The 27,446-nt window shown below is 49.8% G+C and overlaps 3 protein-coding genes across 22 annotated transcripts in view; all 3 read right to left on the bottom strand.

The window, feature by feature from the left end:
- Window positions 1-3,368, bottom strand: part of CFAP53 (cilia and flagella associated protein 53) — a 34,125-nt gene extending 30,757 nt beyond the window's left edge. The window contains exon 1 of the mRNA XM_049781679.1: window positions 2,987-3,368. Coding sequence (XP_049637636.1) covers window positions 2,987-3,055 — 69 coding nt within the window. The 5' untranslated portion in view covers window positions 3,056-3,368. The remainder of the gene's footprint in view (window positions 1-2,986) is intronic.
- Window positions 3,369-4,148: 780 nt separating this feature from the next.
- MBD1 (methyl-CpG binding domain protein 1) lies at window positions 4,149-18,800 on the bottom strand. Of its 19 annotated transcripts, none has more exons than XM_049781521.1 (17): window positions 18,621-18,800; window positions 17,532-17,667; window positions 12,839-12,953; window positions 12,579-12,745; window positions 12,409-12,491; window positions 12,215-12,255; window positions 11,718-11,864; window positions 11,446-11,574; window positions 11,221-11,295; window positions 10,948-11,109; window positions 10,793-10,864; window positions 10,076-10,243; window positions 9,481-9,774; window positions 9,254-9,391; window positions 8,771-8,899; window positions 8,623-8,684; window positions 5,160-5,926 (listed from the first exon to the last, which is right to left on the bottom strand). In XM_049781521.1, the coding sequence occupies exons 2-17, from the start codon at window positions 17,639-17,641 to the stop codon at window positions 5,737-5,739; spliced, it is 2,082 nt and encodes a 693-aa protein (XP_049637478.1). In that variant the 5' UTR covers window positions 17,642-17,667; window positions 18,621-18,800; the 3' UTR covers window positions 5,160-5,736. The 19 variants fall into 19 exon arrangements, with proteins under 19 accessions (XP_049637476.1, XP_049637473.1, XP_049637478.1 ...); XM_049781527.1 differs by having other exon boundaries at window positions 5,160-5,919; XM_049781526.1 differs by having other exon boundaries at window positions 9,254-9,346.
- A 1,320-nt stretch (window positions 18,801-20,120) lies between these two features.
- On the bottom strand, window positions 20,121-25,349 carry CXXC1 (CXXC finger protein 1). 2 transcript variants are annotated; one of them, XM_049781538.1, is made up of 15 exons: window positions 25,259-25,349; window positions 24,595-24,713; window positions 24,409-24,509; window positions 23,911-24,146; window positions 23,619-23,825; window positions 23,147-23,173; window positions 22,825-23,070; window positions 22,566-22,685; window positions 22,274-22,458; window positions 21,795-22,002; window positions 21,600-21,710; window positions 21,414-21,463; window positions 21,206-21,302; window positions 20,625-20,777; window positions 20,121-20,544 (listed from the first exon to the last, which is right to left on the bottom strand). In XM_049781538.1, the coding sequence occupies exons 1-15, from the start codon at window positions 25,259-25,261 to the stop codon at window positions 20,398-20,400; spliced, it is 2,010 nt and encodes a 669-aa protein (XP_049637495.1). In that variant the 5' UTR covers window positions 25,262-25,349; the 3' UTR covers window positions 20,121-20,397. The 2 variants fall into 2 exon arrangements, with proteins under 2 accessions (XP_049637495.1, XP_049637496.1); XM_049781539.1 differs by having other exon boundaries at window positions 22,578-22,685.
- Window positions 25,350-27,446: the final 2,097 nt, after the last annotated feature.

Here is a 27,446-nt window from a genome sequence, read left to right as displayed (position 1 = left end):
TTCAAGCCTTCTCATGTCTTGTCTCAGCACTGCTCATTATAACTCTGGTGGCCCGAGTACCAGACCCTGAAATATGCCTTTCACGTTGCTGGGTATAACACTTTTTTTTTTCTTTTTAAATAATCCATTTTCTTGGGGCCAGTACATGTGGCTCACCTGGGTTTGACCCCCAGCTTCCCATATGGTTCCCCAAGTGCATCTGGGAGTAATCTCTTGAGTGTAGAACCAGGAGTAAGTCCTAGGCACTTCTGGGTGTAGAAACTCCCCTGCCCCGCCCCCACCAATAAATGTTTTCTTGAGTTTCTAGTTTTCAGAAACTAGGTTCTGAAGTATACTTTGACTGAAAAGGAAAAGGAGTGGGGTAAGGGTGGTGAGAAACTGCCATGCCAAAGTTGCTGAGAAAGCCTTTTTTTTTTTTTTTTTTTTTTTTTTGGCTTTTGGGCCACACCCGGCGGTGCTCAGGGGTTACTCCTGGCTGTCTGCTCAGAAATAGCTCCTGGCAGGCACGGGGGACCATATGGGACACTGGGATTCGAACCAACCACCTTTGGTCCTAGATGGGCTGCTTGCAAGGCAAACACCGCTGTGCTATCTTTCCGGGCCCGTGAGAAAGCCTTTTAAAGTTTGCAGAACCTATAGATTTTTAGTCATAAACCAGACTTGGGTGAACTATGTATGACCTAAAGCTCTCTAGCAAGGTAATGCTAATATAGGTTGTTTGGACATCACTCAAAAACCTTTATTAAGAGAAATATAAAGCAAAAATCTATAATCAAACATTTATAGTAATGGCACTTAAAAATAAAGACCAGGAAATTAATTTTAATATTATTTTATTATTTTCAAAATATTGTCATTTTAACACGTGACTCTAGACACATCTTAAATGATCAAAAGCCATGTCTGGTAGTGGTCACCATACTGGACAATTCAAAATTGCAATTGCAATTCTAAAACCAGCTTTAAAAATGCCGGAGGACACAGGATTTAATAACTGCCTATTTTTTCAAAGTCTTTTGTTACTGTAACATCTCAAATTAGTTTCTGGTACTACAATTTTTCAACTGTACTAATCCTAAAGAACATTGTCTGATTTCATACACAATATGTATTACTGAGTAAATTAGTTAAACTCTGAGTTTATTTCATATCTGTAAAAGTGAGCAAAATAAATGTTCTCCTAAAAAAATATTTTGAGAATTGGGTTCCCAGATGGCACACACAATTGTTCCTTTTACTTCTCTATTACTTCAGACATTAATTTTTTTGTAATCCGTAAGTTGTTTAGCATCCAAGTATATCATCTCTAATGGCTTCAATTCTTCCCCAACTCTGCAACTTTGAACATCCATACTTAGCAGTCTTACACCTGAAATGCACCAATTCCAAATGTTTTCCTCTCTCTCTCTATTTTTTAATTTTGGTAGTTCAAGACAGGCAAAGGTAGAGTCCAAGAACTAGTACATGCCAGGTAAGTGCTCTATTGCTGAGGTACAACTCCACCCACCTCTTTGACCCTTTTCTTTGCCTCTTTCTTCTTTTATAAGCTTACAGAGTATTCCACTTGTCTGTTTCTTTGATGACTCTAAAGAAAAATTCCCATTCCCTATTGGTTCCCAGCACAGATAATGCAATCTGACCAATGAATGGTCCAGTTCCTAAGCTGAGATGCATTCAAATACAGAACCCAAAGTAGATGGGTCTCTGTCCTCCAAGAAGTCTGCCTGAAATTTAACCTTGAACATGTAATCTGTAAACATCTTCAGTCTGCACGATTTTAGACCTGGGTCCTACAGATGTACCAGAATAGATTAGGGAGAACGTCTTTAAGTTGTCTGAGAACTGCTATGTGCACTTTAAGAGCATTATACATTCTGTCATTATCTTGATCTTTATTTTTAATTTTCTTCCATAAAGTGCTATAGTAAATAATGCTAGCAGCCCTAGCATAGCATAATCTACCGTGTCTACCTTGTTTCTGAGATCAGATAATTAGCGACTAGAAAGAATTAAACCTCTAATGATAAATTATCATTGTATCCAACTAATATGTTCCATATTATTATGCACACCAACAATACAATATCCCATTATGCACATCAACAAGGCCCAAAATATTTATCTGAAAACTGACTAATTATACCTGGAAGATTTTCTAGCCAAAGAAACTAAAGGCAAAGGAATCCCAAGTGCATGGATTAAGTACATGAGGTACTGAACAGGGTCCATCTAATTCTGCAGCTGACAGCATTTCCCTGGTCTCCTACCACCACCGCAATTTAGAAGAAACCAGCCCTTCTATGTCTAGGTCTGCAGGGACATTTCTGCTACAGCAAGTTGGAAGGACTCTATAACCACTCTGGTCCTCTCACAGCCTAATCCCTTTACAAGGCAACTTTCCAAGGGGTGTAGGACCAATCCAAGATCACTCCATTAGCAGCCACGTTTCCACCATCCTTTCTACCACCTATTTATCTCTCCTGGTACTCTTTCTGGGAGGCATACTTGACGTCCAAGCAATGCAACTCCAGTTGCATTAAAAGGTATCAAGTTGCATTTAAAAGGTATCAAGTGGTCACTATCCAAATACACATCTAAAATTTAGATTTAGATAGAAGATTTAGATTCTAAATCATATAACTGACTTGGGGTGAAGTCTGCAGGAATGCGGAAGCCAAGTGATGGAAGAGGAGTTCGGTGAGGGATGGAATGATAGCATAGCGGTAGAGTGTTTGCCTTGCACATTGCCGACAGGGGGATGGACCTGGGTTCGATCCCCAGCAACCATATGGTCACCCGAGCTTGCCTGGAGTGATTATCCCCTGAGCACCCTGGGTATGGCCCACCCTCGCTCCCATAGAGAAGTTAGGTGAACGAAATGATCTATTTAGGTTTCAACTCATTGCACCAGGTACTTGCTGCTGGAGAGGACCTAGGCGGGGGTGGGGCGGACGGTGCTCCGGTGCTCCCCTGGGGATATGCTTACCACCATCACCACTTTGGGAGTGGGCCCCTTTATCTCCCGCGGGACGACACCAAATCGCTGACTGTACATTTTCGTGATCTCCTCGGAATGAGGGCAGCGTCCAATTCACCGAGGCGCCCCAACAGCTGCGACCTGACCTGCTTCCGCGTGGCAGTTCTGGTTGCCAAGGTGCACCACGCGGGGTGGGGGGGATGAGGGGCGGGAGGGGGGACGGAAGTTGACCCCGTTACCATGGTGACCAGAGCTGGGCCTCATTGGTGACTTCCTCTTGCCAGAGTTAGAGCGCCTGAACTGTACTCCCCAGAACTTGCTCCCTTCCTCTGAGGCTGAACTAAAGGAAGTGGGGGACGGGGGAGCCTCTTTAACCCGAACTCAAAGCGAAGATCTAATCACATTCCAACGACCTATACTTTTGTCATGGCCTAAAAGACGAGATTAGTGGGAAACGTTACTTTTGTGATCTTGTTCAGGTTAACCTTGCAGGAGGGAAACAATCACCACAAGGCTGCCTTTTCATACATTTGAGTGATCTTTACAAGTAATTTGCAAAATATATTCACACAGGATACCTTTAAGCCTCATAGAGACGATGAAACATATAACTTATAGCCAGCTAAGACACGGCTGAAAGTCTAGCTACCTTGACGAGTTAAGTACCAGTAATCTGTTAAAACCATTCCCACAACTCTGGGCAGAAACAGGTCTCAGACTCCGTGTGCCCTGGGATGAGGGGGAGGCGCAGTGCAACAATCTTGCCAGGCATCATGTACAGAATCCAGGGCCCCAGTGGACCAAGGTGAGGGTGCAGTGGTTAAGTGCATGCAATCAGGCCCTGAGAAATAGCCCTCCAGGGCATGGACTCTTAAGAGAGGTCTTCAGCACAGCTGGAGACCACAGCTGTGTATACTTTTAAGTCCCCGGGAAGGCTGAAAAATCCATTACAGAAGACACTTTGATGCTCCATAGTAAAGTTGGGGCCAGAACAAGAACACGAGAGCAAAGGGGGGAAAAGCAGTCCCTAGTCACACTCACGTGTGATAATCGCCCCAGTGCAACTACTCTGTATATCACCGTAAGGTCACAATTTACTGTGAATTGATATGCCTTAATTATTTGTAATCCACCCACTTCGGATTTTGTGTTAAGATACGATTCTAGGCTTCCACTTTCTTAACTGCTAGTTTCAGCTTTTCAGCCACAAAATGTCTTTTAACAACGTTTTAATAATTCTTTCGTTTTTGTCTTTTTTCTTTTCCTCCTATAATGCGTCTTCTTTCGATTGCAGTTCGGTAAAATACTCATTTCCTGCTAAGAGTTTACAGAGCCTGAAACAAACAAACAGAAGGAAAAATTAGAGGGTCGCCTGGTCCCCGTTAAGGATTGCTGAGGGCCCGATTCTTGACAGATCTCCGATCCCAGAGACCCACCCAAGCTGCAGGGCCAGGGTAAAGCCGCCCCCCACACCACACCCTGGGGGGGAGGGGGAACGGAGGCCAGGAGAACTTCGTCCAATCGCCGGCAACAGTGCTTCTCTGGTGCCGTCCTGTGCCTCCCGCCGAGGTCAGAAAGCCGGGAAACGCTCTTCACTTTGAGCTGTGACCCTTGTCGGATCCACCTACAGTACACGTCGGCCCCGAGCTTGCAGAGGCGCTCCCACCGTCTCCTCCCACGCGGCCGAAATCGAAATCGAAAACGCTCGACTGAAGTCCCGCCCCGGGGCGGAGGCCACGCCCGGCGGGGCCAGGAGAGGTCGGGGTCCTGCGGCCGGCCCCTTGGGAGGCTGGGGGAGCTGAAGTGTGCGGCGCCAAGCTGCGAGCCTGGGCCTGCAGCCAAAGCCGCCCGGGCTAGCGGCGTGACTCACCCGGTTCTTACGCAGAACCTGACCTCCATTTTGCCACCCATGATCCCACTCTCAGAGGCGGTGGACGCTGGTCCCACCGACATGGATACTCTCCCAAAGAAATACCAAGCACATCAATCAGTTAAAGGGACGATAAAAATCATTTGAAATAATTAAAAATACATATAACATCTTAGAGATAGAACTATGTTATTTGCAATACCTATGGTGCCCCAACAAGGTTCCCACAAGGGCTGTCCTCCAGTTTCCCAAATTCTATATTTTTGCCATTAAACTTCACGACAAAGTTGGAAATCCATTCACCACTTATAATACATAATAATGCATTTAATAAATTTGTATGGACTATATCTTTCTCGTTTCTGTATCCTTATATTTACAGCGCCTACGACGGGCAAAATTCTCAGTACTTGATGAGTGAAACAAAAATAGAGACCAACAAGATTTTTCTAGGTGGGCTTGACAGAATTCCTGTACTTCCTGCGGTCACCATGAAATCCATGGTCTTCAGCTTTCCATTTTCAGTAACGTTTTATCCTCAGGTGATTAGCAAGAACCTTGGGCGTTGATTCATTGGCAAGGTGGCTTTGTAATGTCACCTCGTCTAGACTATATTTCCCAGGCCTCCCCTCCCCAATGATTCCGGTTAGGACAGGCCACATTTGCGTGATAATTGAAGGTCAGAAGTGAAGCGGTTGTATACTGTTTTTACACTCAGAAGATAGATGCAGCAGCACCGGACACTGTTGCAGTTCACACCTGTTGTCATTTATCTGCTGGCTCACCTCGTTGGTGTGGGCAGCAGTCAGGCCTGAAGTCAGGCCTGCAGCTGCTCCACCTTCCCCTGGATCTTCCTTTAGCTCCTCTAAGTCCTGGGTCAGAGGTGTATTTAACTTTGTGACGAAGGGCACCAGCTTCTTCTACAGGACACCCACATCATCGGAGTTGGAGGTGTTGAAAGGTGGACATGGGCTCCAGGCCATCCTTGTGGGTTCCAGCTACTGCTTGTGGGTGCCAATGTGTCCGCGGTCTCCCATACTTTATGTGCATCTTTCTTCCTCGAATGCCTGCCCTGCAGACTTCAAGCTCCAGCATTAGATAGCCTTAAAAATACTGTTTAACCAGCTCCCACAATTGCATAGGTCAAATTCCAATGAATTCCTTAAAATATGTATGCACATAAGAATCTTTATATTAGAGGTGCATTTTTGATTGCATCCTGATGTACAGGATAACCAAACCCGTCTTTGGTGAGAATGTCCATCAAATACATCTACAATGGACATTCTGGTAATCACAGACAAAATGGACAGAATGCTAAGTAAGGTTGGGTGGCGGGATTTTGGGGGGAGTGAATTAGAGAAAACTATACAATCTTGACTTAAGTAGTTAAAAAAGAAAAAGAGGGTAGCTAATCAAGAATTAGAGAAGGAAAAGTGGCTAATCTACATCTGAATTACCTAAAACCCACAAAGCTGGGAAATTAATAAAAGGAGAAAAACAAAGAATACAGAATTTTAAAAGGCACACTATCCTGGTTCCATAAAACTGGATAAGGAATCACAGGTCTAACCTTCTTTGGTATTTTACAAAAAGGCAGGCTAAGCTGTAACTGGCCCTTTGGCAGGATTTGAAGAACATGATCTCCTAGTGATGGAGACTGATAGCAGAAAATAAGCACAAAGATCATCGAGGGAAAGTGACAAAAATTATCAGCAGGAGTGGCATCTTCCAAAGGCTACTTTGAGGGGGAGAGAGGGGAAATAATGGACAATCAGCCTGTGGGGGTAGGAACGACCCGCTATGTTCTACAAAATTCTACTTAACATTCAAGGTTTGGGAAGAAGCTAGTCTCTAGATGTATACTGCTCTGACAAGGAAAGCCCATCCTTACAGCCTTGGACAACAGAAACCATGCTAGAGGTAGGAGAGAAAGGGCCAGTTAAAATGCTTAGAAAGGTTATCTGGAAATTTCTGTTACCATAATTTAAAGAACCACAAGTTTGATGAGGGATCTATCAATAAAAGCTATTTTTATGTTTTGGATCACACTTAGGGTGTGCTCATGAGCAACTCTTATTGACTATGTGTGGGGGGACACTCCCAGCAGTGCTTGGGGACTTGGTGCCAGAAACAGATTTCCTGAATGCAAAGCATGCAGACTGCTGAGTTATCTCACTGGTCCAGTTAACTAACTCTCTGAAACTAAACAAGTTCATGAAGTATCTTTTTCCACCAGTGTAATTGGGAAAAATCAATGTTCTCCTAAAAAAGTTTTAAGGATTAAATACATTAGTTTAATAGAAGAACAACCCACATCAAGGTTCCTTCCCTTTACTTATTCACATATTTTTTTTTTGGGGGGGGGGGGTCCACACCCAGCAGGGCTCCTGGCTCTATGCTCAGAAATCGCTCCCGACAGGCTCGGGGAACCATATGGAATGCTGGCGTTCGAACCACCATCCTTCTGCATGCAAGGCAAACACCCTACCTCCATGCTATCTATCTGGCCCCTACTTATTCATATTTTTAATTGTTGTTTCCCTGAGAAAATGTTTGAGATACTATTAAGTCTCACCTAAAGATCATTTAAAATGATGATGCTAGATTATTCAGGTGGTTCTGTTGGGCATTAATTGTACTCCCATTTCCACTCTAGTTCACTCATTTTAAAAATCTGTACATTAACATACTCGGGTTTCCAAGGTCCTGGCACCTGCGAAAAGAGGGTGCAGGTCTCTATGGTAAATAAATTTTGTTGTATGCAAAAGGGAGCATCACAAACCATTTTCTACTGCTATTGGTCTATTAAGGCTTCCTTAGTCTCTTCTACAATGATTACAAACAGCAGAGCACCTCATCTCCTTCTGTTAGCATGCAGTGGTTTCAGGCACAGGGAGACTATTTTCCCACTTAAGATTCTAACAGGGATCCTGTGTTTCCTGAAGGACAAATCTTCCAGAGCCACTGTACTGCCTGCTGGAGGAGTTTCTGGCCTGCAGAAATGAACTGTAGGAACAAAGGAATCCAGGTGCTTAGGTCACCAGTTTTTGTTGCCCAAGAGAGTGGGGATGAGTAGGGAGAACTCTGGGCAGGGGAGTCAACCTTGCGCAGAACCAACATCCCTCCCAACCTCCTAGTTCTTTGAGATGCCTAGCTTTGGTCACATTGCCAGAATAGGTCTCTATAGCAGTTTAAACCATTAACCACAGCCTCAGGAAGGTTATATAGTAACACCCTATCCCTCCACTGTCTCCTAAGAGAAGGGCTCTATTTTGCTGGACTAGCCCAAGATCACAAAGGTGCCAGCATGTGAACCCAGATCACAGAGCTCTCTCAGAACCCAGACCTACCTCCTGCCAACTACCACTGTGCAGGCCCATCTGGTCATCTCGTGGAGACGCCAAACACCTTCAAGAACCCAAATGATGTTTCTCTAAAGAATGTCTATATTGTCTGACACCTGCTGAATATTCTTAGGGGGGAAGGAAGCAGCCTTTTATCTTTATTTCCCAATCGCACCACAGGGCACTAAAATCCTCTTCCATCATCTACCCATAGCCTTCATTATCCCTTCAGGGAGTGCCTGTCTGACCTGGGCCTCGGAGAATCTCTAGAATCTTGTCTGTATCCACTTACTTATTATGACTGGGTAGTTGTGCTGGACCTTTTACCCCATGGCACCATGCCAAACTACTACCCACACTTCCATACCTCAGGGCCCACATATGGTCTGCACTCACCCCATCCCCAACCCTCATTGTGGGGAGCACACCTTGGCAACCAGAGTGCTGTGTCCCGGAGGCGTGTTCCACCCAGGCTGAAAATCTCCGTGATCTGAGGAAAAATTAACATTGTGATTCAAGTTGGCTGGTGGGGCTAAAGAAGGATCAGGGCAAAGTGGGGTGCAATGCAGCACTGACCACAGGCGTGCCAGGCCCTCCTGTCTCTTCCTCTGGAGCCGAGTCAGAGGCAGAGTCATTCTTGCTCTCCTTATCCCACTCAGGATCTGGTGGCTCCTGCTTCACAACTGGCAGGCCTGAGTCCACTGCCTGGAAAAGGTGGGAAAGGAGGGGCCATTAGAAGGGCAACGGCAGCCTGGGAGCAGAGTCTACTAGCCAACCCACCACAGGGTTGACATGCAAATTCCATTGTAAGTCAGCACAGAGCAGCCACTCCTCTGCCTGCCAATCTTTCTCATTCCCATTCACCACACACTTCCTTTTTTGTTAGATGAGCAGCAAAGTGGCCAAAGCTGGTTAGTTACCTGGAGGGGTGGGGGGAGGCATCCATTGGGTAGGAAAGGTAATTCTAGGAGAGGCTGCAGTCAGCACACTATGGTGAACCATAAGAACCACCATCTTGGCTCACCATCACTGCTCACAGACCACCTATCAGATCCCCACCTTGCTGGGGCAGCTGGGCAGCGATACAGGAGAAGTCAGGACGGGTGGACCCCGTGTCCAGTCTTCCTGGGCATCCACCTTCTCTTGTTTCACCTGGGGTAAGGTCATAACCCAACCCAGGTCAGGTAGGTGGACCTCCTGTATGGAGGATTGCAGCAGACTTGGTCCCAACTCCTTGGCACAAGGCTAAGTGGAGCTGGAATGAGCAGGATCTAGTGGGCTCTCACCTGTAACAGAGATCCTGCAGCAACTGAAGTTGGGCCAGGCACCTGCACAGGGCTGTTGGCACCTTCCCGGAGGAACACAAGATCTGTGCCTGGTGGAGGCAGCACAAAGTCACTGCCTGCTTCCTCCTTCACTGGAGTCGGTGTGCAGTTGGCATGGGCTGTGGACTTGACCAAGGGGGCTTCCTTTGTTGGGACCAGACGGGTGAATCGAGCAGAGCCAGGTCTCTTCCGACGGCGTTTTGTAGGGGATGACTCCATCCCATCCTCTGGCCAGACACTTGGCAGCAACCGCTTCTGTGAGAAAGCATGGGATGCTATGGCCATCTAATGCAATAACCCAAGTACCACCCTGTCTTGACTAATGTGCCTGCTTATTCTCCCATCAGTCCAATAGAGAACCTGCTTACACATGTGTTCCCATCACTGGGCCTCCTTGTCTGTTGGCAATGCCAATGCCACCCAAATTCTTCATTTGCCTCAGCAGAAAGGCTTTGAAATCATAGTCAAACCCACTTACCGCCAAGCCTTCTGAAACAACAGAACCCACTTGGCCAGCCCACCATTCCCAGGCACTGGCTCTTCCTGCCCCACCCACCATGGCAAACTGCAGGCACTGGCGCCAACGACACTTCTGGCGCTTCTGGTTGCTGCCTCCGAATTTGGGCTTGTCACAGCAGAAGTCGCAGTGGCCACAGTCCATCCGCCGTAAGCAGGCTTCACAGGTTCCACACTTGCGGTTCTGTCGGCGATTCGTGTAAGGTTGCTGAGGGGCAAGGGGAATTGGGGTTTGGTCACTAAGACTATCACAGTGCTATTCCTGTTGCTCCTTTACTAGTGTCATCGAAGGAAATGGTGGTTAAGACTGACTCACACTTGTCACACTAGTGATTTTCAGTCCACCATTAGGCACCATCATCGTCCAGCTGACCCTTGGCACCATGAAGATTGTGTCTGCTCCACTGCATATCTACCACTCTGTCAGCTAGTTGCTACTAGCAACCAAGACAGTCTTTGGCTGTGTCTGCTGACCCTTAAGTGGCTCCCAGTAACCATACTTGTTTGTTCCACTTACTGAAATTCTGAAATTCCATGAATCCCAATCACTGGTCAGCTTTTCCTCTTAAAAGAACCCACCAGAATGCTGGTTGTGGATTGAAGTGGGCCCCTACCATTGCCTGCTCATCCCATACCAGCAGCCATTACAATGTCTTGTTGTGCCCCTACTGGGTCCATTACAAGCATCTACTTCTTTGGAGTTAACCAAGAGTCCTGGGAGAGTCTAGGTTCGTCAAGGTGGGATGGCGCCACTCACTAGCTCATCGTTGTCGTCTACACAGTAATAGATGAACTCGGCAGGTGGTGAGGGGGCCAGGCCCCTGGGATACTGCAGAGACAAATGGGGTGGGGTCAGGTCAGGTAATGGATCAGATTTGGGTTGTGCTATCCCCCTGCCCACCAGGGCCTCACCAGCTCTGGGGACCCTGGGGACTGTGGTGCAGGAAGTGGAGGCGGAGGCGGAGGCGGAGGCGGAGGTGGAGGCGAAGGTGACAACGGCTGAGGCTGAGTTTGAGGGCGATGCCGAGTAGTTTTCTTGGAGTCGCAGCCTCCTCTGCGGCGGCCATGCTTCCCCTGGGAAAAGTCCAAAGCATGTCTTACGTTGGTAGAAAGAGGCAATTAACAGAGGCCTCCTCTCAAGCCCCTGGGAATGCAAAAAACCTCATGAAGCCTGGGGACACTCACAGCTGGGAGAGCCACAGTTAGAGGAGGACGTCGTTGACATCTCTGATGGCTTCGACGAAGACGTTGTGCTAAGTGCTGGCAATGTAGCAGGCAGGGAGAGCATAAAGTGGGGGGGGGGGGGGGGAGAGGGGGAAGATAAGCGTTGGGCCAGGTTGGAGAAAACAGTAGCAACTTCAATAGTAAAATGAACTCTGGCCCAGCCCTAGCCCCTCCAACCAGACTAACCCGTAGACAACGCCGCTGGATGCACTTCCACTGGCGCCTGACACCAGGACGGGGAGGACGAAGGCAGATTCGACAAAGGCCACAGTCCTCTCGGGTCTGACAGCCTCGACATACTCCACATCCTTTGCTCTGGGGGAAGAGGGCCACAGGACATGGAAGAGCAGAGGCAAGATGCATGGGTTAGGAACCAGGGTCAGGAGGGCCAGAAGCTAGGAGGAAGGACAGATAAAGGGGAGGGTGAGCCTCGGGCCCACCCCATCTGTCCGACTCACCTTTTCCACAATCCGGAGACACCGTCTCCGCTCACACTTGCAGAACAGTCCTGAGGCCACATCTCGGGGCAGCTGCAGGAGGCAGGTAGAGCAGGCCCCGCAGTCCTCAGTTACCTTGCAGGCTGCACATTCCCCACAGCCCATACGCTGCCAGGAAGAATGGGACAAGTCAGATGCCCAGGCAGAGTTACTCCAGAACCACTGTCCCTCACTGTCTGCTGATCCCACATTAGCAACCATCGCAATGTCTGTTAGTTGCCCATTTGCCTTGTCCCTTTCTCTAACTGGCCGCCAATATCTGTGGATGCTCCAACTCTATTGGCTCCTAGTAGCTCATTACTGTATCTACTGTCAGGCCACTAACTCCTATTACTGAAATGTGGCTGCAGCTAGGTTCCATAAAATGATAGACCATCACCATTTCCTTGATCTTCCCTAGCCAGCTGCTATCACATCTTGTTCCCACCACAATCCTGTGAGAAGGTGGCTCTACTCACCTTAAACATCCTTTGCTCCCGGTTGAAAGCAATTCTCTGTACTAGGGTAAAGGGTAAAGAAGGAGAGAAGCAGAAAGAAAATATCAGACATCTGCCTTCTTTCACTGCCTCTGCCTCTCCTTTCACCAATCTTAATTCTAGCACGACAGAGCTTGCCTCAGCTGTTCTCTCCCAGTGCCCTGGAGAACACCCACCTCGACAGTCCTTGCACAACGTTTTGAGCCTCTGCCTTCGTGAACCATCTCCCGAGAAGCTGATTCCACAGTTCTCACAGCACCTAACACGGGACGCCTGTATATGAGGCCCTGCTCGCCAAGCCTCACCACAGCCTTCATTTACTTGGCTCACTTCTGGCCACACTCACCCAGGTGCAGGGAGCAAAGGTTGGGTTGTGACAGCATCAATCTTGGGCTCATCCTCTGGGGTCTCCTTTCTAACTTCTTTCTTCTGGGATACAACTTGCCATTTCTGAGCCTTGGCTGGCTTTGAAGATTTCTTTTTCTTCTTGCTATGAACAACCAAGGAATGGACCTGGAGATCAGAGGGCAGGCAAGAGAAATATAGTCAATGGATGGGTCTTGGGTGAGAGCTACACCCTTGTCTGAATACCCACACATATAATACCTTGGGGGATGGATAGCACAGGATGCCTTGTTTGAAGTCAAAGAGGGTGAGGTCACACGCAGGGCCCAGATATCGGGTGAGCTCTACTTTGCTTCTGATCTTGTCTCCTGTGGGGCTGGAGTTGGGCCAGGATAGTTTGGCACTTAGCCAGAGCCACTGTCATTCTACCCATACAACCCTCCTACAGGGCTGGTGAACAGGCCTGCAGGGTGGGTAGGATACAGGAGGCAGCCTGGGATGTGCCTATGCGCAAATTTTTCCAGGCCCCACTACAACTAACCCTGAATAGCAAGAATATAAAAGGGACGTTAATACCAGTACATAACATATACGCATACATGTCAGTGAATAACAGTGAATGAATAAATGGATGTGTATAGGCACATATAGCAAATGCTTATGAGTGGATGAGTAGATGTAAACACAAAGAGAACACAAATGTATTATTAAATAACATGTACAGGTGTTAGCATTACATACCAAGTACACAAAGTGAATCTGTATCTGTAAAGAAGCTATATATAAGCACATATGTAAACAAGTCTAATCATATACAAAATAAATGTAAAACTTGGAAGCAAAGTCTTGCAAGAGAACTACTTCTTGCATTTTTATTATGAATTTTTTTTCCCCAAGGATCTTTGTAAAATGCCTTAGAAGAAAAAAAGATAAGGTCTCCATCCAAAGCAAAGAGAAGACATTCTTACTGAACATTGTAAGATTTGGTTTCTTTCTCTTTGCTTTTTGATTTTTAGGCTACACACAGCCATGCTCAGGGATCACTCCTAGCTTTGTACTTATGAATTACTCCTGGTGGAATCAGGGGCCCGCAGGGGATGCCAAGGAATTAAACCTGGTCAGCTATGTGCAAGGCAAGTGCCTTTTCCACTGTACTATCACTCCAGCCAAAATTTGGTTTTTTTTTTTTTTTTTTTTTTGAGGGGGGTTGTTTTCGGGCCACACCCATTTGATGCTCAGGGGTTACTCCTGGCTAAGCGCTCAGAAATTGCCCCTGGCTTGGGGGTACCATATGGGACGCCAAGGGATCGAACCTCGGTCCTTCCTTGGCTAGCGCTTGCAAGGCAGACACCTTACCTCTAGCGCCACCTCGCTGGCCCCAATATTTGGTTTCTTAAGCCTTGGATCCCTATCCTATAGCACAACTTAATGCATATGGTAGGTGTTGGTTAGCTCTCTTCCTGTTCACCCTGTGGAAATAAGCGTTCAGGGAACTGGTACAAAAAAAAAAAATGGATCTGCCGTATTTATTCGAGTATAATGCGCAAAATTTTCACCAAAAAAAGAAATCAAAGTTTGGGTGCACGTTATAAACAAGGGCTGGGGTGGGGTGGCAGTGGCGGCCAGTCCAATGAGGGCGCAGGCGAACTGTGAGTTCGCACTGAGCCTTTTCCGGGCTGCAGCTGCGCACTGTACGTGAGGGCGAAGGAAAAAAAAAACGCAAGAAACCAGGCCTATCTCTTGTGACATCCTGGGTTAAAACATCATGGGAAGACATACCAAAAGAAATGATCATCAAGAGTTTCTTTGAAGATAGGCATCAGCAATAAAATGGACGGCACAGAAGACAACCTGCTATGGATTTCAGACTCAGAAGAAAGCGAAGAAACTGGAGAAACAGATGTTCCTGCCAACTGGGACACTGATGAAAAATTAACTCGAGAAGAATGGTAACAACTCTTTAGTGTATCTCATGATGAATCTACTTTGAAGCATTTTAAATAAATATTGTTACCGGAGGCCGGAGACATAGCATGGAGGTAAGGCATTTGCCTTTCATGCAGAAGGACGGTGGTTCGAATCCCGGTATCCCATATGGTTCCCTGTGCCTGCCAGGGGTGATTTCTGAGCATAGAGCCAGGAGTAACCCCTGAGCGCTGTCAGGTATGACCCAAAAACAAAAACAAAAAAAAAATTGGGGCCGGAGAGATAGCACAGCAGCGTTTGCCTTGCAAGCAGCCGACCCAGGAGCTAAGGTGGTTGATTCGAATCCCGACATCCCATATGGTCCCCCCCCTCTCCCCCCCCCCCCCCCCCCCGTGCCTGCCAGGAGCTATTTCTGAGCAGATAGCCAGGAGTAACCCCTGAGCACTGCTGGGTGTGGCCTAACCCATATATATATATATATATATGTTATTGGTAATTTTATTTCGGTATTGTGTTTATACCAGTTTATGTTGTCAATAAATGACTTACTATGGCCACACGTGTTCGACAACGTTTTTGTCAATTACTGGTGTGAAACAAAATTTTATACCGATTTTTAATAGAAAATTAGGGGGTGCATGTTATACTCGAATAAATACGTATGAATAATAAATTCATCTGACCCAAGAGTCTCTGACCTACAAGCCATCAGGAAACTGTGACATATTTGTTGTCTTGCCCTAAACAGGATAAACTCTGATCCTTTCAATTCTCAATACTTGAATAGTTATAAACATTGTTGTTCTACACCTGTAAAATCACTTTTTCCTTTCACTTTTTCTAAGTTGATTACGCAAGTACTCCTAATTACATCAACCCTGACCCCAGGTGATTTATGTTGATCTCTGGCTAATAAAAGTGGCAGGGAAAGCAGCAGAAAGCAAGAAGTTTGGCTGGCTCAGGAGGATCCATAAAGCCAAAATGCACTCATTTCTGTGATTCTGTCTGGTTTCTTGTGCAAAACTGCAAGGTGAAAACCCACAGAAACTTACATGTTGTAAGATAAATGTGCAACTAAAGTGCAATCATATTTACAACTGTACTACATTTCTCCATAGTGGCAACTTAATATAATACAAGTTCAGGAAGAATGTAGAAAATTGATTGTATTGCTAAAACATACCTTTGAGCTCATTAATATTTAAAAAAAATTAACTAAAATGAACTAAGCCAAGTATAATAGTAAATTATAATAAATCCTTTTAGCAAATATGAGATTTGTGTGCATGTATTTATAGTGAATTCCTGTTAATTACAGGAGTTATGTTCAATAAAGTCATCTTGAGTTAGTGAATAAAGAATCATTGTTCCTAGAGGACCTACAAGTTGGGTTCTTACAAGTCTTTGGTCCCAATATTTTGGTCACCAGATCAATGTGCGACTTATCTGTGTTTCTGTCTAGACGCCCCACTTTGTATTTCCTTTTGTTTCCTCTCTCTCACTATTCGCTATACATGTGAGGCAGGTACTCTGCTATGCGCCCACAACTCTGTCCTTACATTCATGGCCTTTGACCGAGGAAAGTGAAAAGCTTTGAAAGCCAATTTGTATAGTTTTTTTTTTTTTTTTTTTTTTTTTTTGCCAATATCCTGGTAAAACTTGCCATTCTCATCAGCACTAAAAACCTAACTCTGCTACACACCTCTGTTCTTTGCACAGAACACCTGACCACATACTCTGAAAAATACAAATTAGAGGAGACTAGGATGAAATAGATAGGGTGTTTGCCTTACCTTGCAGCCAACCTGAGTTCGACCCCCAGCATCTCATATGGCCCCCAAGCTACCCAGGAGTGATTCCTAGTGCAAAGCCAGGAGTAAGCCCTGTGCATAGTTGGATGTGGCCCCACCCCACCCCCAAACAAATACACATCAAAAATAAAAATTCTTCCTGGATTCATGACCTGCAAAATTTGCCTTGTTCATATTTAACATTTTCAAGTGCTGAGTAACATGATGACAGTATCCATGGCTTTCATGTCTACAACCTCCCTTATACCAATGCTATAGCATGTGTGATTTTAATGCAGTGCTTCTCAATTATTTTCTGTCATGCCCCCCTAGGAAGAAGAAAACATTTTTCGTGACCCCCGTGCGACCGTAAATAGTATCTTTATTAAAAAAAAACTTTGACCTGCAAAACAAAAATATATAAAATAATTTGAGCTGATTTTTTAATCAGACGTGATGTCTGGATTAATGGCTACAGTGAGCACGTTTTGCAATGCATAGCTTTTCGAAGCGAGTTTGAAGCAGGACACAGCAAATCTTAGTTCCAGAGACATACAGAGACAGAAACACGGGGCTTAGCTTGTTATGACAGTGTTTGCCGAGGTCAAATGCGCCCCCCTATACGGAGCCTCCTGCCTCACTATTTGAGAACCACACTGCTTTAATGGTCTTTACTTCAGACCTATACATACTCTCAACACTTTTTTACTTTTCCCATAGCTTCCTCACATACTGAAGATGTTACTGTTGTATTTGGGGGGGCACATATGTAAAAGTATAGACATCATACATAAATGGAAAAATTATTTTTACTTTTTTCTGAATGTGCCATGTTTTTGATTCACTGATTCTAATTCATGTTTTGATCATTTTGATTATGAGTACATACCAGAACTTACACCTACATTTTTCTTATAAAATATCAGACTTCCATTTAGAGTAAACAGCACTTCAGCACTGTGTTTGGAGGTTTGTGTAAACAGCAAAGTAACACCCCCCAAAAAAGTACAAAAATCCAAAATATATGGCATTAAGACATATTTAACAGTACACGAACTAAGCAGGAAACATAACCTGAGTATTGAGTTTAGGAACACAAACACACAACGCATGAATTTGCAACAGATGAGTGCTTACTACGAGATGCAAAGAAACCAACCCCCCTGTAAACTTATCATCACACCCCACTTTTAGCTAAGCCAACTCCTGACTCTGTCCGCTACAACTCAGCCCAGTACCTCTGGTAATAGATGTCTGAGCGTCCACAGGTAATACCAGACTTTCGGAACACTTCACGGCGCTTCCAGCCAGGGCCCAAGGCTGGGCAGTCCAGCCAATCCTCAGCCATGGAGGCCAAAAGGGAGGAGCAGCGGCCTGTAACGTGAAGAGCACAACCAGGAGAAACTAAGGGTCTACAAAGAATTATGTTGTATTCCAGATCACATGAGAAAAACAAAACAAAACAAAAAAAACAAAAACCGGGTACTCACTAACACTCCCCCCCCCCCCCCAAGACCTGGGAGTGAGTGGCCGCTCATCACCAGCCTGGGTAAGCAAATCCAAACAACAACAAGCAAACCCCATCACATCATTTTCACTCAGTCTTTCTTGTGAGGGGCCCAAGACCTCATTTTCCGCTTCTGCCTGATTGCCTAAACCCCCCATTGCTTCCTTCTAGCGCCCTCACTCACCCCTTCCATGCATGCCTCTTTCTGGGAGCCCAGATTCTCCTCCCACTGCCAAGCAGGAAACTGCCATTCTTCTCGGCTCATTCCGCTCCTGCTCCGGGCCCAGGCGACAGACGCTGGGTCCGGACTTAATGCCTCTTACTGCCCTGGAACCCCTAAACTCCTTCCCTGCCCGAGAGGCCTCCTTCGCTCGCCCCAAGTCCAGGCCAGGGTCCCCCTCCCCGTCCCGAGGGGCCCCGAGTCTCCCGCCAGCAAGCGCCCCGACCGACTGCTAGCAGGGGGGGGGGGGGGCCGCAGCCCCAGCCCCGCCCCGAGCTGTCAGGCTCCCCAGCACCCCGAGTTCCTCTCGCCACGGGGCCCGTCACCAGCTCGGGGGGTGCGGCGGGGGCCTGGCTTCGCCCCGGCCTTCGGAACACCGCTTCTCGAGGGCCCGCGGGGTATTTCCACGTCCGCTCGGCGCTGGGTTCGACCCCCTGTCCCCCAGGCCCCTTCCGGGCCCCCGACGCTTCCTTCCACCTGTCAGCGCCCCACGGCCCGCCCTCCGCCTCCCGCGAGCACCCCAGCCACGCCGCCATTCCTGCCCGCCCTCCCTGCCTTGCGCTTCCCTCCTCTCCGCGCCCAGCCCCGCTCCTGGCTCACCGGCTCGGCGCCGGGGCTTCGGCCGCTCTAGGTCCGCGGGGCCATGGCGCGAGGCCCGCCGGCGACTCCCGCCCAGCCCAGCCCAGCCCAGCCCAGCCCAGCGCGGGCCTCGCAATCAGGCGCTTCCTCCTGCGCTCCGAAGCGGGAGCGTCGCAGTCGCCGCCGCCGCGGCTGGGCAGGTCGTTGCTCCCGGAACCGGAAGTCCACTGGCCAGCTCCAAATCTCCGCCTCTTCTCGGAGGGACGCATGCGCGCTGCTGCTCTCAGGCGCTTGCCTTCAAGAGAGCAAGCTCCTGCGCCTGCGTACTGAGTCCCGAGGCGGCGTGAAGTCCACAGGCCAACTCTGGGTCTCCGCCCCCTCCCGGAGGGACGCAAGCGCGCTGCTGCCCTCTGACGCTTGCCCTTAAGAGGGCAGAACCTCTGCGCCTGCGTACTGAGTCCCAAGGCGATCCGAAGTCCACTGGCCAGCTCTGGGTCTCCGCCCCCGCAAGGACGCATGTGCACTACTGCACTCAGACGCTTACCCGTAAGAGGGCAGAATCCCTGCGCCTGCGTAGTGAGTCCCGAAGCTGCGCGAAGTCCACTGGCCAGCTCTGGGTCTCTGCCATCCCACCCCCCCGAGGACGCTTGCCCTTAAGAGAGCAGAACCCCTGCGCCTGCGTACTCAGTCCCAGGGCGGCGCGCGCCTCTTGTTTGGGCTCTATTGCGCTTGTGCAACTCCGTCCAACCGCGACCCATAAGGGAGACGGGAGACAGACCCGCCAGGCCTGCGCGAGGCTCCTTGCTCCGCTAGCCAGCTCGCTCCCTCCCCCCGCCTGAGCTCTCCCTCCCGATTGGTTTTGCTCCCAGCAGTTCCTGCTTTAAGTGGGCGTGGAGGGAGGAGACTTGCAAGGGCTGGCCTCCGCGTCGTGAGGTTGGCGGTCTCCTCAAGCAGCCACTGCGAGGAGCGGAGCTGGGAGCAAGGTGTCCAGGCCCCGCATCTCCCTTCTCTAAGCCTTGCTTGCGCTTGAGCTCTCCCGGTCCCTGGGATCATCCTCCCCGGGGATATTCTCTGCTCTCCTCCCAACTCGATCTTTTGCAGGAACGGGAGAGGTTTCCGCTGCTTCCGCGGGAACTGGGAGGAAGGATGGGAGAAGGCAAGTGAATACTGCCTGGCACTGGCAATCTGTGCCTTCTCCCAACGGCTGGTCTGCGGGGTCCCCTAGACTTGACAACGGGCAAATGGGATGATGCCCTGATGCCAAAACTGTGGGCTGACACTGTGTCTAGATGCCCCGAACAGAGGGCTTAGTATTTAAACACCTCTGTGTTTAAATGTGAAGGCTCGCCTAGGCACGTAAATCGGCAATAACCCGATGAACTCAGCTCCGATAGGGAGTGAAGGGTTCAGTGGAGCAGACTTCGACTGTATTCCTGCACCTGCGCTACAGCACCTCCTGGACCTCGGGTGCATCACCTTCATCTGCCTTAAGAAAGATGAGACCCTATGTAGAAACCTTCCTTAAGTCTTCAAAATTTTATTAACAAAACCAGGGGGAAGGGAAGCAAAGGTGAGTGGCCTCCACAGTTCCACCCAGGCACAGAGAATGAAGAGGGCTAGACAAGATAGGCAGAAGTTCCAAGACCCTCGAGGAAGGGCAGAGAAGCAGTCAAATTGTGGTGGGCACAGGAAGAAACTCAGAGACAATCGGAGAAATATGAACAGCAGAACTGACAAACGGATTCAGGAGAAGTCCCAGACTGGAATGCAGGATGTGAGAACATCTGGGTCTTGAGGCTCAGCGGTCAGCACTGGAGCGCAGGTCCGTAGTAAGCGGGTCATGCTGGATGGTTTGGTGCAGCATCAGGGCCAACAAGCCTGCCCGGTTTGTCATAGCTGTGCGGACATTGCGCTCCTGCTCAAAGAGCTCATCAAGCTTGTACCACTGCCAGGGGAGCAGAAGGAGCTGTGAGAAGGCACCTCAAAGCCCCAGCTCTCTCTGGCACGTCCTGCATGGAAACCTACCACACGCACACGCTCGAGGTCCACTTCGGCTCGCCGCAACTTCTCCCAGCAGTAGTGACGGTTGCACTGGCGCTTAGGCAGGCGGCAGAATTCACCCGTGAGTTCAAAGACATCACGCACAAGGGGGCATCCACATACCTCATCTGCTGGCACCTGCAGGAGACCAGGGATTGGCGGTTAAGTGGGGGTATGAGATGAAGGTATCGAGAATGGTGGGGGAGGAAGAGAACAATGAGAGGAATGGAAGGTGAAGCAAGGCAAAGGGTATGAAGGGGGCTGGAGAGATAGTACAGAAGGTAGGGTGCTTATACCACCGTATTCCAAGCCCTGGCAGGAGTAATCTTGGAGTGCAGGGCCAGGAATACCTGAGCACTGCCAGAGTGGATCCAGAAAAAAAATTTTTTTAAAGGGTGTGGAGGGAAGTACAGGTGAGGACACAGGAAAATGGAGAGACATGAAAAGCAATGGGAGGTGGATGAGGAGTCAGGAAGGGAAGTAGTAAGGGAAGAAAGGAAAAAGAGGAACACGAGGGCAGTCAGGAGGGGAGGAGGAAGAAACTTGGGAGCTGAGAGAAACCTTACTTTGGGGTCTCGTGAGTGCTCGGGGCACAGCACCTGGAGCCGTTTACAATAAGTCTTGCTCTGAGGATTGTAGACATCACAGAAGAGTCGTGTGGCCCTGGGGTTTAAATAGAAGGTATTTAATTTCACCCATGCCCATACTCTACCCAATAACCCACCACTAACTCCAGCTTTAACCTCCCCCCTCTAAAATGATGCCCCCACTCACCCTTCAATGCGTGTGGGGTACATGGACCCAAAGGACGTCTGGCTCTCATACTGGAGGAATGAGAATGGAAGACACTGTGGATGTGCGCTGCCTGCCCTCCCAACACAGTACCTTGACAACATGTCTATCACTCATGGTTCAGTGATGTTCCCATACCATCTTCCCCCCTCAGGCTGACACCCTGACCTTGGCATAACAGCGCTCCATGTGGCGCAAGGCAACACGTGGATTGATGGGGTGTCCGCAGGAGACGCAGAAGATCTGCAGGTCTGTATCGTCACTGTCACCCTCATTGCTCTGCATGGAGCAGAGGAAACAATGAAGCCAGGGTAGGCTAAGAAGTGGGCCTGGGCCTGCTCTGCCCAGCCCATGCTCGCTTACCTCCTCATCTTCACGCACAGCTTGTTGCTTGGCACGCACGATGATAGCCTCTAGCTCATGGAATCGGCGCTCCATTTCCTGAAGGCGTGTGCGGGCACTCTGCTGCTCACGGCGAATACGTTCAAGCAACTTCTTGCCATGCTCCTCTGCAATGCAGGGGCTTTGCTGCCACTGCTGGATGCGCTGCGGGAGGATCTCATAGATGCGGCTGCAAAGAGCAGAGAAAGTAGCAAGCAACACCAACAAGTGGCATGAACCCAATCCATGGAGGACAGACCAGATGACTGAATGGCAACAAGGTAACAGGCAGCTGATAAATGGATGAATAAATGGAGGGAATGAATGGGGAATGATGGGAAACATGATGGATGGGGAATTGGCTGACTATGGTGAAGAGTCAAAACTCTGCCACTCATGCCTTGATACTATCAGAACACTTGGAGTCCCTGATGCCTTGAGGCCTCACAAGTAAGACTTACTTGGCTGCCAGCTTCATGCCACAGTCATCTGAGCAATACTTGGAGCCAGGCTGAGCAGGGCGCACACAGCCAGGCCCCAGGCACTGCGGTAAGGAAGCAGGGTCCTTTGCATCAGGCCGTTCTGGGTGTTTCCATTTGTCTTTGTGCTTCTGCTTCTGCCGATGTCGCTTGTATCTCTCTTCCTTCTGTGGGGCAGAGGATAGGTAAGGTAGAACCCAAACCCCAGTAACCCCTGCATTCAGGTTCCTGGCCCTTTCAGCCCACAACCTCTGCCTTCCCGTTACCACTTTACCCTCTCCATCACCTTCTTCTCAGACTTCTTCTCCCGCCGCTTCACGTGCTTTACTTTCACTGCCCTCTTCCTCAGCGCAGGATCCAAGATCGGAGACTCCTCTGTGTCACTCATCCAGGGCTGTAAGTGAGGCACACCCCAATTTCTCTACTCCACATAGGACCCCTACAACCTAAGTTCTCAAACCAGCCTCTCTGCCTAAATTCTCAAATCATGCTCTCTGCCTCTCCTCGCTTCATTTTGGACACTATCCACTTACCAAGCCGTGGTCATCAAAGGCCCCTGCACAGAAATCTTGATACAGGTCAGGGTCCAGTGGCAGGTCCTCATCTGACAGTGGTTCTGGAGTGGCTGTAGCCTCGGGTGGCTCCTTGAGTGCTGATGACGCCATTATCCCCTCATCCTCCCTGATGCGCCCCAGCTTCTGTGATGGCTGAGACTGCTGCTGGGTGGGCAGCGGCCGGCGGGGCCTTGGCAGGGACTCTGAGGGCGTCACTGGTGAGAGCTGCAGGGCAGAATCTCAGGACTGGCCCTGCCCGCCCTGCCCGCATGCTCCACCCGCCCTGGGTGGCTGGACTCACCGAGGAAGGGAAGTACTTGTACGATTCCTGTACCGGCAGAAGGCAGGCCTAGGTCAGCCATCTGGATAGAGGGTGGCCCTAACCCCTCATCCCCCATAAGCATCTGGCCCTTCTTGATCTAGCTCTTCTTTATTTAGCCCTTCTTGATCCTCTAAAAAAAATACACTGGCCCCTACCTCCCCTCAGTGCCAAGTCATGCTCAAATCCTTTCTACCTGGCCTGGCATGCTCACTGCCTAGAAACTTCAGGCTCTGCTCTACCAATTCTGGGGTGAGGGCTCTCCTACTAGCCCAGCACATACGACGATCATGCTCCGTTCATCAAGGCTATTTCCGACTATCTTTGTGCAGGCAGGCCCCATCCACCTGGCTCACCCACTCTACCCTCAATCTGCTCTTCCTGGACACATGTGCCTCCACTACCACCCCTACCACCACCCTCCACTGTGCTGCCCAACTCTGCCCTTGCTCACCCGGGCCCGAAGCTGGCACTGACGAAGCCGGCATTTCTGCCGGATCTTATTGGGGCCCCCAAACTTCTTCATGTCCCGGCAGAAGTCGCAGTGGCCACAATCTTCAGTGCGCCGGCAGGCCTCGCACTCACCGCACATGCGGGCTGACCGTTTGATCTGCTGCTGCTGCTGGTGCGACTGCTGCTGCTGCTGCTGCTGGTGGTGATGCTGAGGGGAAGGTGTGAGGTAGGTCAGGGACCCACATGTGGCGAAAGAGGTCACCTGCCCCAACCCTGCCGCCACCAGCACTCACCTGGCTAGGAGTGGCCATCAAGGGCTGAGGAGAAGATTTGTGTGGCGAAGCAGAGCCCCGAGCAAGCATGACCCCAACCCCTGTCCCTGACCCTGCCCGGCGCTGTAGGTCTGGATCTGGGGCAGGTCTCTTGCGCCCTCCACCCTCATCCCGGGGCTCACTGCCATCTCGCTCATTGCTATCTCGTTCCCGGGACTTTTTGTGCCGATACCGGATCTCCAGCTTGGGGTCCTTCTCTGTGGGCAGAAGAGGGGTGTAGGCTAAGTTGGTTGTCAGGGACTGGAGGGAGTCAGACTTCTCTGTCCCTCTTTTCTCCTCCATCCATCGGCTCTGTCCTTGCTCTAGTGGCTCTTTACGGAGCCCCCCCCCCACTTACAGCTCTACCCACAAAATGCCATCAATGTCACCCCTAAGACCAAGACCCCCTTTCTCATTCTAGCTTGGCTTCTTCACCGAAACCCTGCCAACCCCCCAAAGCCTCCCACTAGTCCCGCTCACCTCGGCACTCCCGACAGTACCACTCCCGGATGGCCTTGGCCATCTTCTCCGTGATCCGGATACAGTCCCCATGAAACCATTCATTGCAGTTGTCACAGCCGCTGCGGGGACGGGGTTGGGGGGGGGGGAGAAGTGAGGGCCGCCCCGCACCCCCACGCTGGCCCCCCTGCCCGCCGGGACGCTCACATCATGAAGCAGTTGATGTCGGGCTTGCGGCAGATGCAGTAGATGGGCGCGTTCTCCCCATTCTCCGACTTGCTGTCCTCCCCGGCGTCAGGGGGCTCCAAGTCCGAGCCATCCCCCTCCTGCAAGATCCGCCCCCATGAGGACTCCTCTAGGCACCCCCAAAGTCTCCAACTTATTCCCCCCAGGCCCACCTCTCTCCATGCCACCCTAAGTAAGCACTCCCTTACTGAGACCCAGACCTCCCCACACCTACCTCCCTGCAGCTGGCGCTCACCTGCCACGCCCCCCACTCCTGCCCCTCTTGCAGACAAGCATGCATGCCCCGAACGTGGCCTGCGCAGACCCCCGGGAAAACCCGCGTGCAAGTCGGGGCTGGTCCCCACTGGGATCACCCCAGGACTGCTCCCGCTGAAACTTGCACGACCGATTCCCCGCTCCTCCTCCCAAAGCTCCCGCACGGTTCTTCCTGGAGAACGTCGGGGCAGTCCGAACCCCCCGCCTCCGGCAAGGCTCCCCGGGGGCCCCCCGAAAACAGACCAGCTTCCCGGGACAGACCTTATCTCAGCCCCCCAAGCTTCTGCCGAAGGCCCCCAGCACGATCAGCCCCGCCTGGGGGCTGTGGCCTCTGCAGCCGGGCGGCCCCCGCCCCGGGACCCGGACTCACCATCTTCCAGCTGCGGGCGCACCAGCTCGCGCCCCGCGCCCCCGCGCACAACCCTCGGCGGCGTCCACGGTCGCCGCGTCCACGGCCGTTGCGAAGCGCCGCAGCTACTTCCGCTTGGGCTGAGCCTCCGGGCCACCGTACTCCTAGTGCGCAAGCCCAGTGCAGCGGCGCCGAAGCCCCACCCCCACCCCGGAAGGAGGTCGTCCACTTAGAGCCTCGGGGAGCTGTCAGGCGTCGCCCTCCTGACTCTCGAGCCCCTCCCTACGTGGAACAGGATTTCGCCTCTCTTTGCTTTGCCTAAGATAATCCGCCGCCTTCCTCGCCGCCGAACGGTGCCGAGCATTCGTACGGACCGGCTGTCGGCGGCAAGATGGCCGCCCCCACGGAGCAACTTCCGAATGGTCGCTGCCATCTTGGAATCTGATGCCGTAAGATGGCTGAGTTCCTAAGTCCACACACCAGGCAAGTCATGGCCGCGTCCGTCACGACACTTCCACCGGGCGTCGCCATCTTGGACGGCGATTCCGTACGCGGAAGCTAAAGCACGCAGGAGAGTTTTGGAAACGCAAAACGCCCGCGGAATCTACGGTCCTTCCTTCCTTCCTTCCTTCCTCGCCAATCCCCGTCCATCCAGTTCCTTTGGCGCGCACTCTCGGCAAGGGGGCGCCTCTAGGCTGTGTGCTTTACCCCCTGGAAGGTGTCAGCCCTCTTTTTTTTGTGTCACTTCCCTCTTTTCCCTCTTGCCACCCGCAGGCCTGGCACTGTCAACCTCTGGGTTGTGCACTCTCTCCTCTCACTTCTTCCTATGGACGCGAGCACTCGGGGAAAGTTCCCCATTAACAACAACGACGACGTGGTTCGTCTATCCCTCCAGAACCTAGGTTTTTTGTTTTTTTGTTTGTTTTGTTTTTGTTTTTGTTTTTGTTTTTCAATTAAGTTATTTTTTTGAATGGGCTAAATCCACTTTTTATTTATTTTTTTTAATTAAAATTTTTATTGAGATCTGCGACCCCCTGGGACCCCTGCCCGCAGGAGACTTGGGGAGTCACGAAGTTATTCGTAAGTCACGAAGAGGATCCGACCTAGAAGAGAAGAGGCTGGGAAAATAATGAGCTTAAGACAGTGTTCTGATCAAAAGGCATTTTATTATAGTAGGGGGCTAGCTTATATAGCATGAGCATATTTTCAGACAAAATAGGGGAAGGGGTGGTTCAGTACTTTTCCACCGTAACATTCCCATACATCAAATATGTCAGGGTTTTTTTTTAGCGAGTTATACATTTACTATAAGTGGTCCTGGGGTGCTCTGTTCTGTTAACAGTGCTACAGATCTAATCTTAACTTGTAGCCTTTACATAGCATGTTTGTTCTTGCTTAACCATTGACCTCTGGTAATGGCTCTCTTTATGGTCAGCTCTTTCTTTTAGGTTCATGGGGGAAGCGCCACCAGCAGCCTGTCACACAGGCCTTTGACTTCCCAGGCATCAGAGACTCCACTTTGCTCTCTAAGTCTTATAGCTTCTAAAAGAGATCATTGTGAATTACCATGTATTTTAGGCATTTAGTGACAGTGAATTAGGGCCATTCCCACCACCAGTGTTGACCTCCCTCCACATGCATCTCATACTATTTTGTCCATTTTGTGTTTAGCTTTACTTAACAAGTTTTTTTTTTTTATTGAATTTCCGATTAAGGGCTGGAACACAGTTCCAGGAAAGGAGCTTGACTTTTCTAAAAGGTGGATGTGTGGAATCTCCCCCGGGGCAAGGTAGAAATTCCCGTACGATGGTTCATTGTAGGGAACATTGTAGGAACTTCCTGGTATAACTATCATGTGATATCTTGTAATTTTCCACTGCCTCAGAATGTCTTAGCAGATATTATGCCCTTATAAGGAAATTTTAAATCGTCCCCTACCCCCTCTCCCCTCCTTATGGTATATAAGTATTGACAAAGAAAGCCACGAGGTCCTTTGCCTGAGCCCGGTTACAGCAAGGCACTGGACCCTGGCCGGTCAGAATAAACTGGAGCTTACTTGTGTGCCTTATAGAGGTGTCTGTCTCATCGAGACAGTAGGCCTGCCAAACCTAACATTTGGCGAGCCAGCCAGGAGGCCCACTTTGGTCCGTCTCTGTGGGTTGGTGAAACCGGCGGCGCCTGGTAAGCTCCAGCCTCTCTCTTTTCTTTT

This window comes from Suncus etruscus, chromosome 10, assembly GCF_024139225.1.
Source record: "Suncus etruscus isolate mSunEtr1 chromosome 10, mSunEtr1.pri.cur, whole genome shotgun sequence".
Classification (NCBI taxonomy): Eukaryota; Metazoa; Chordata; class Mammalia; order Eulipotyphla; family Soricidae; genus Suncus; species Suncus etruscus.
Note: the sequence above shows the minus strand (reverse complement) of the source record. Positions and strands in the feature narration are given on the sequence as shown.

Excerpts from the sequence above, each read along its gene's own strand:
- CXXC1 (XM_049781538.1), bottom strand. Across the intron at positions 23,174-23,618 it reads AGTGCCAGCTTCGGGCCCGG|GAATCGTACAAGTACTTCCC; the intron begins GTGAGCAAGGGC and ends CTGCCGGTACAG. Across the intron at positions 21,464-21,599 it reads TGGAGCGCTGTTATGCCAAG|TATGAGAGCCAGACGTCCTT; the intron begins GTCAGGGTGTCA and ends TCATTCCTCCAG.
- MBD1 (XM_049781511.1), bottom strand. The coding sequence starts at position 17,641 with ATGGCTGAGGATTGGCTGGACTGCCCAGCCTTGGGCCCTGGCTGGAAG. Across the intron at positions 9,775-10,075 it reads AGTGCCTGCAGTTTGCCATG|AAGCGGTTGCTGCCAAGTGT; the intron begins GTGGGTGGGGCA and ends GCTTTCTCACAG. Across the intron at positions 8,900-9,253 it reads TGCCCAGCTGCCCCAGCAAG|GCAGTGGACTCAGGCCTGCC; the intron begins GTGGGGATCTGA and ends CACCTTTTCCAG.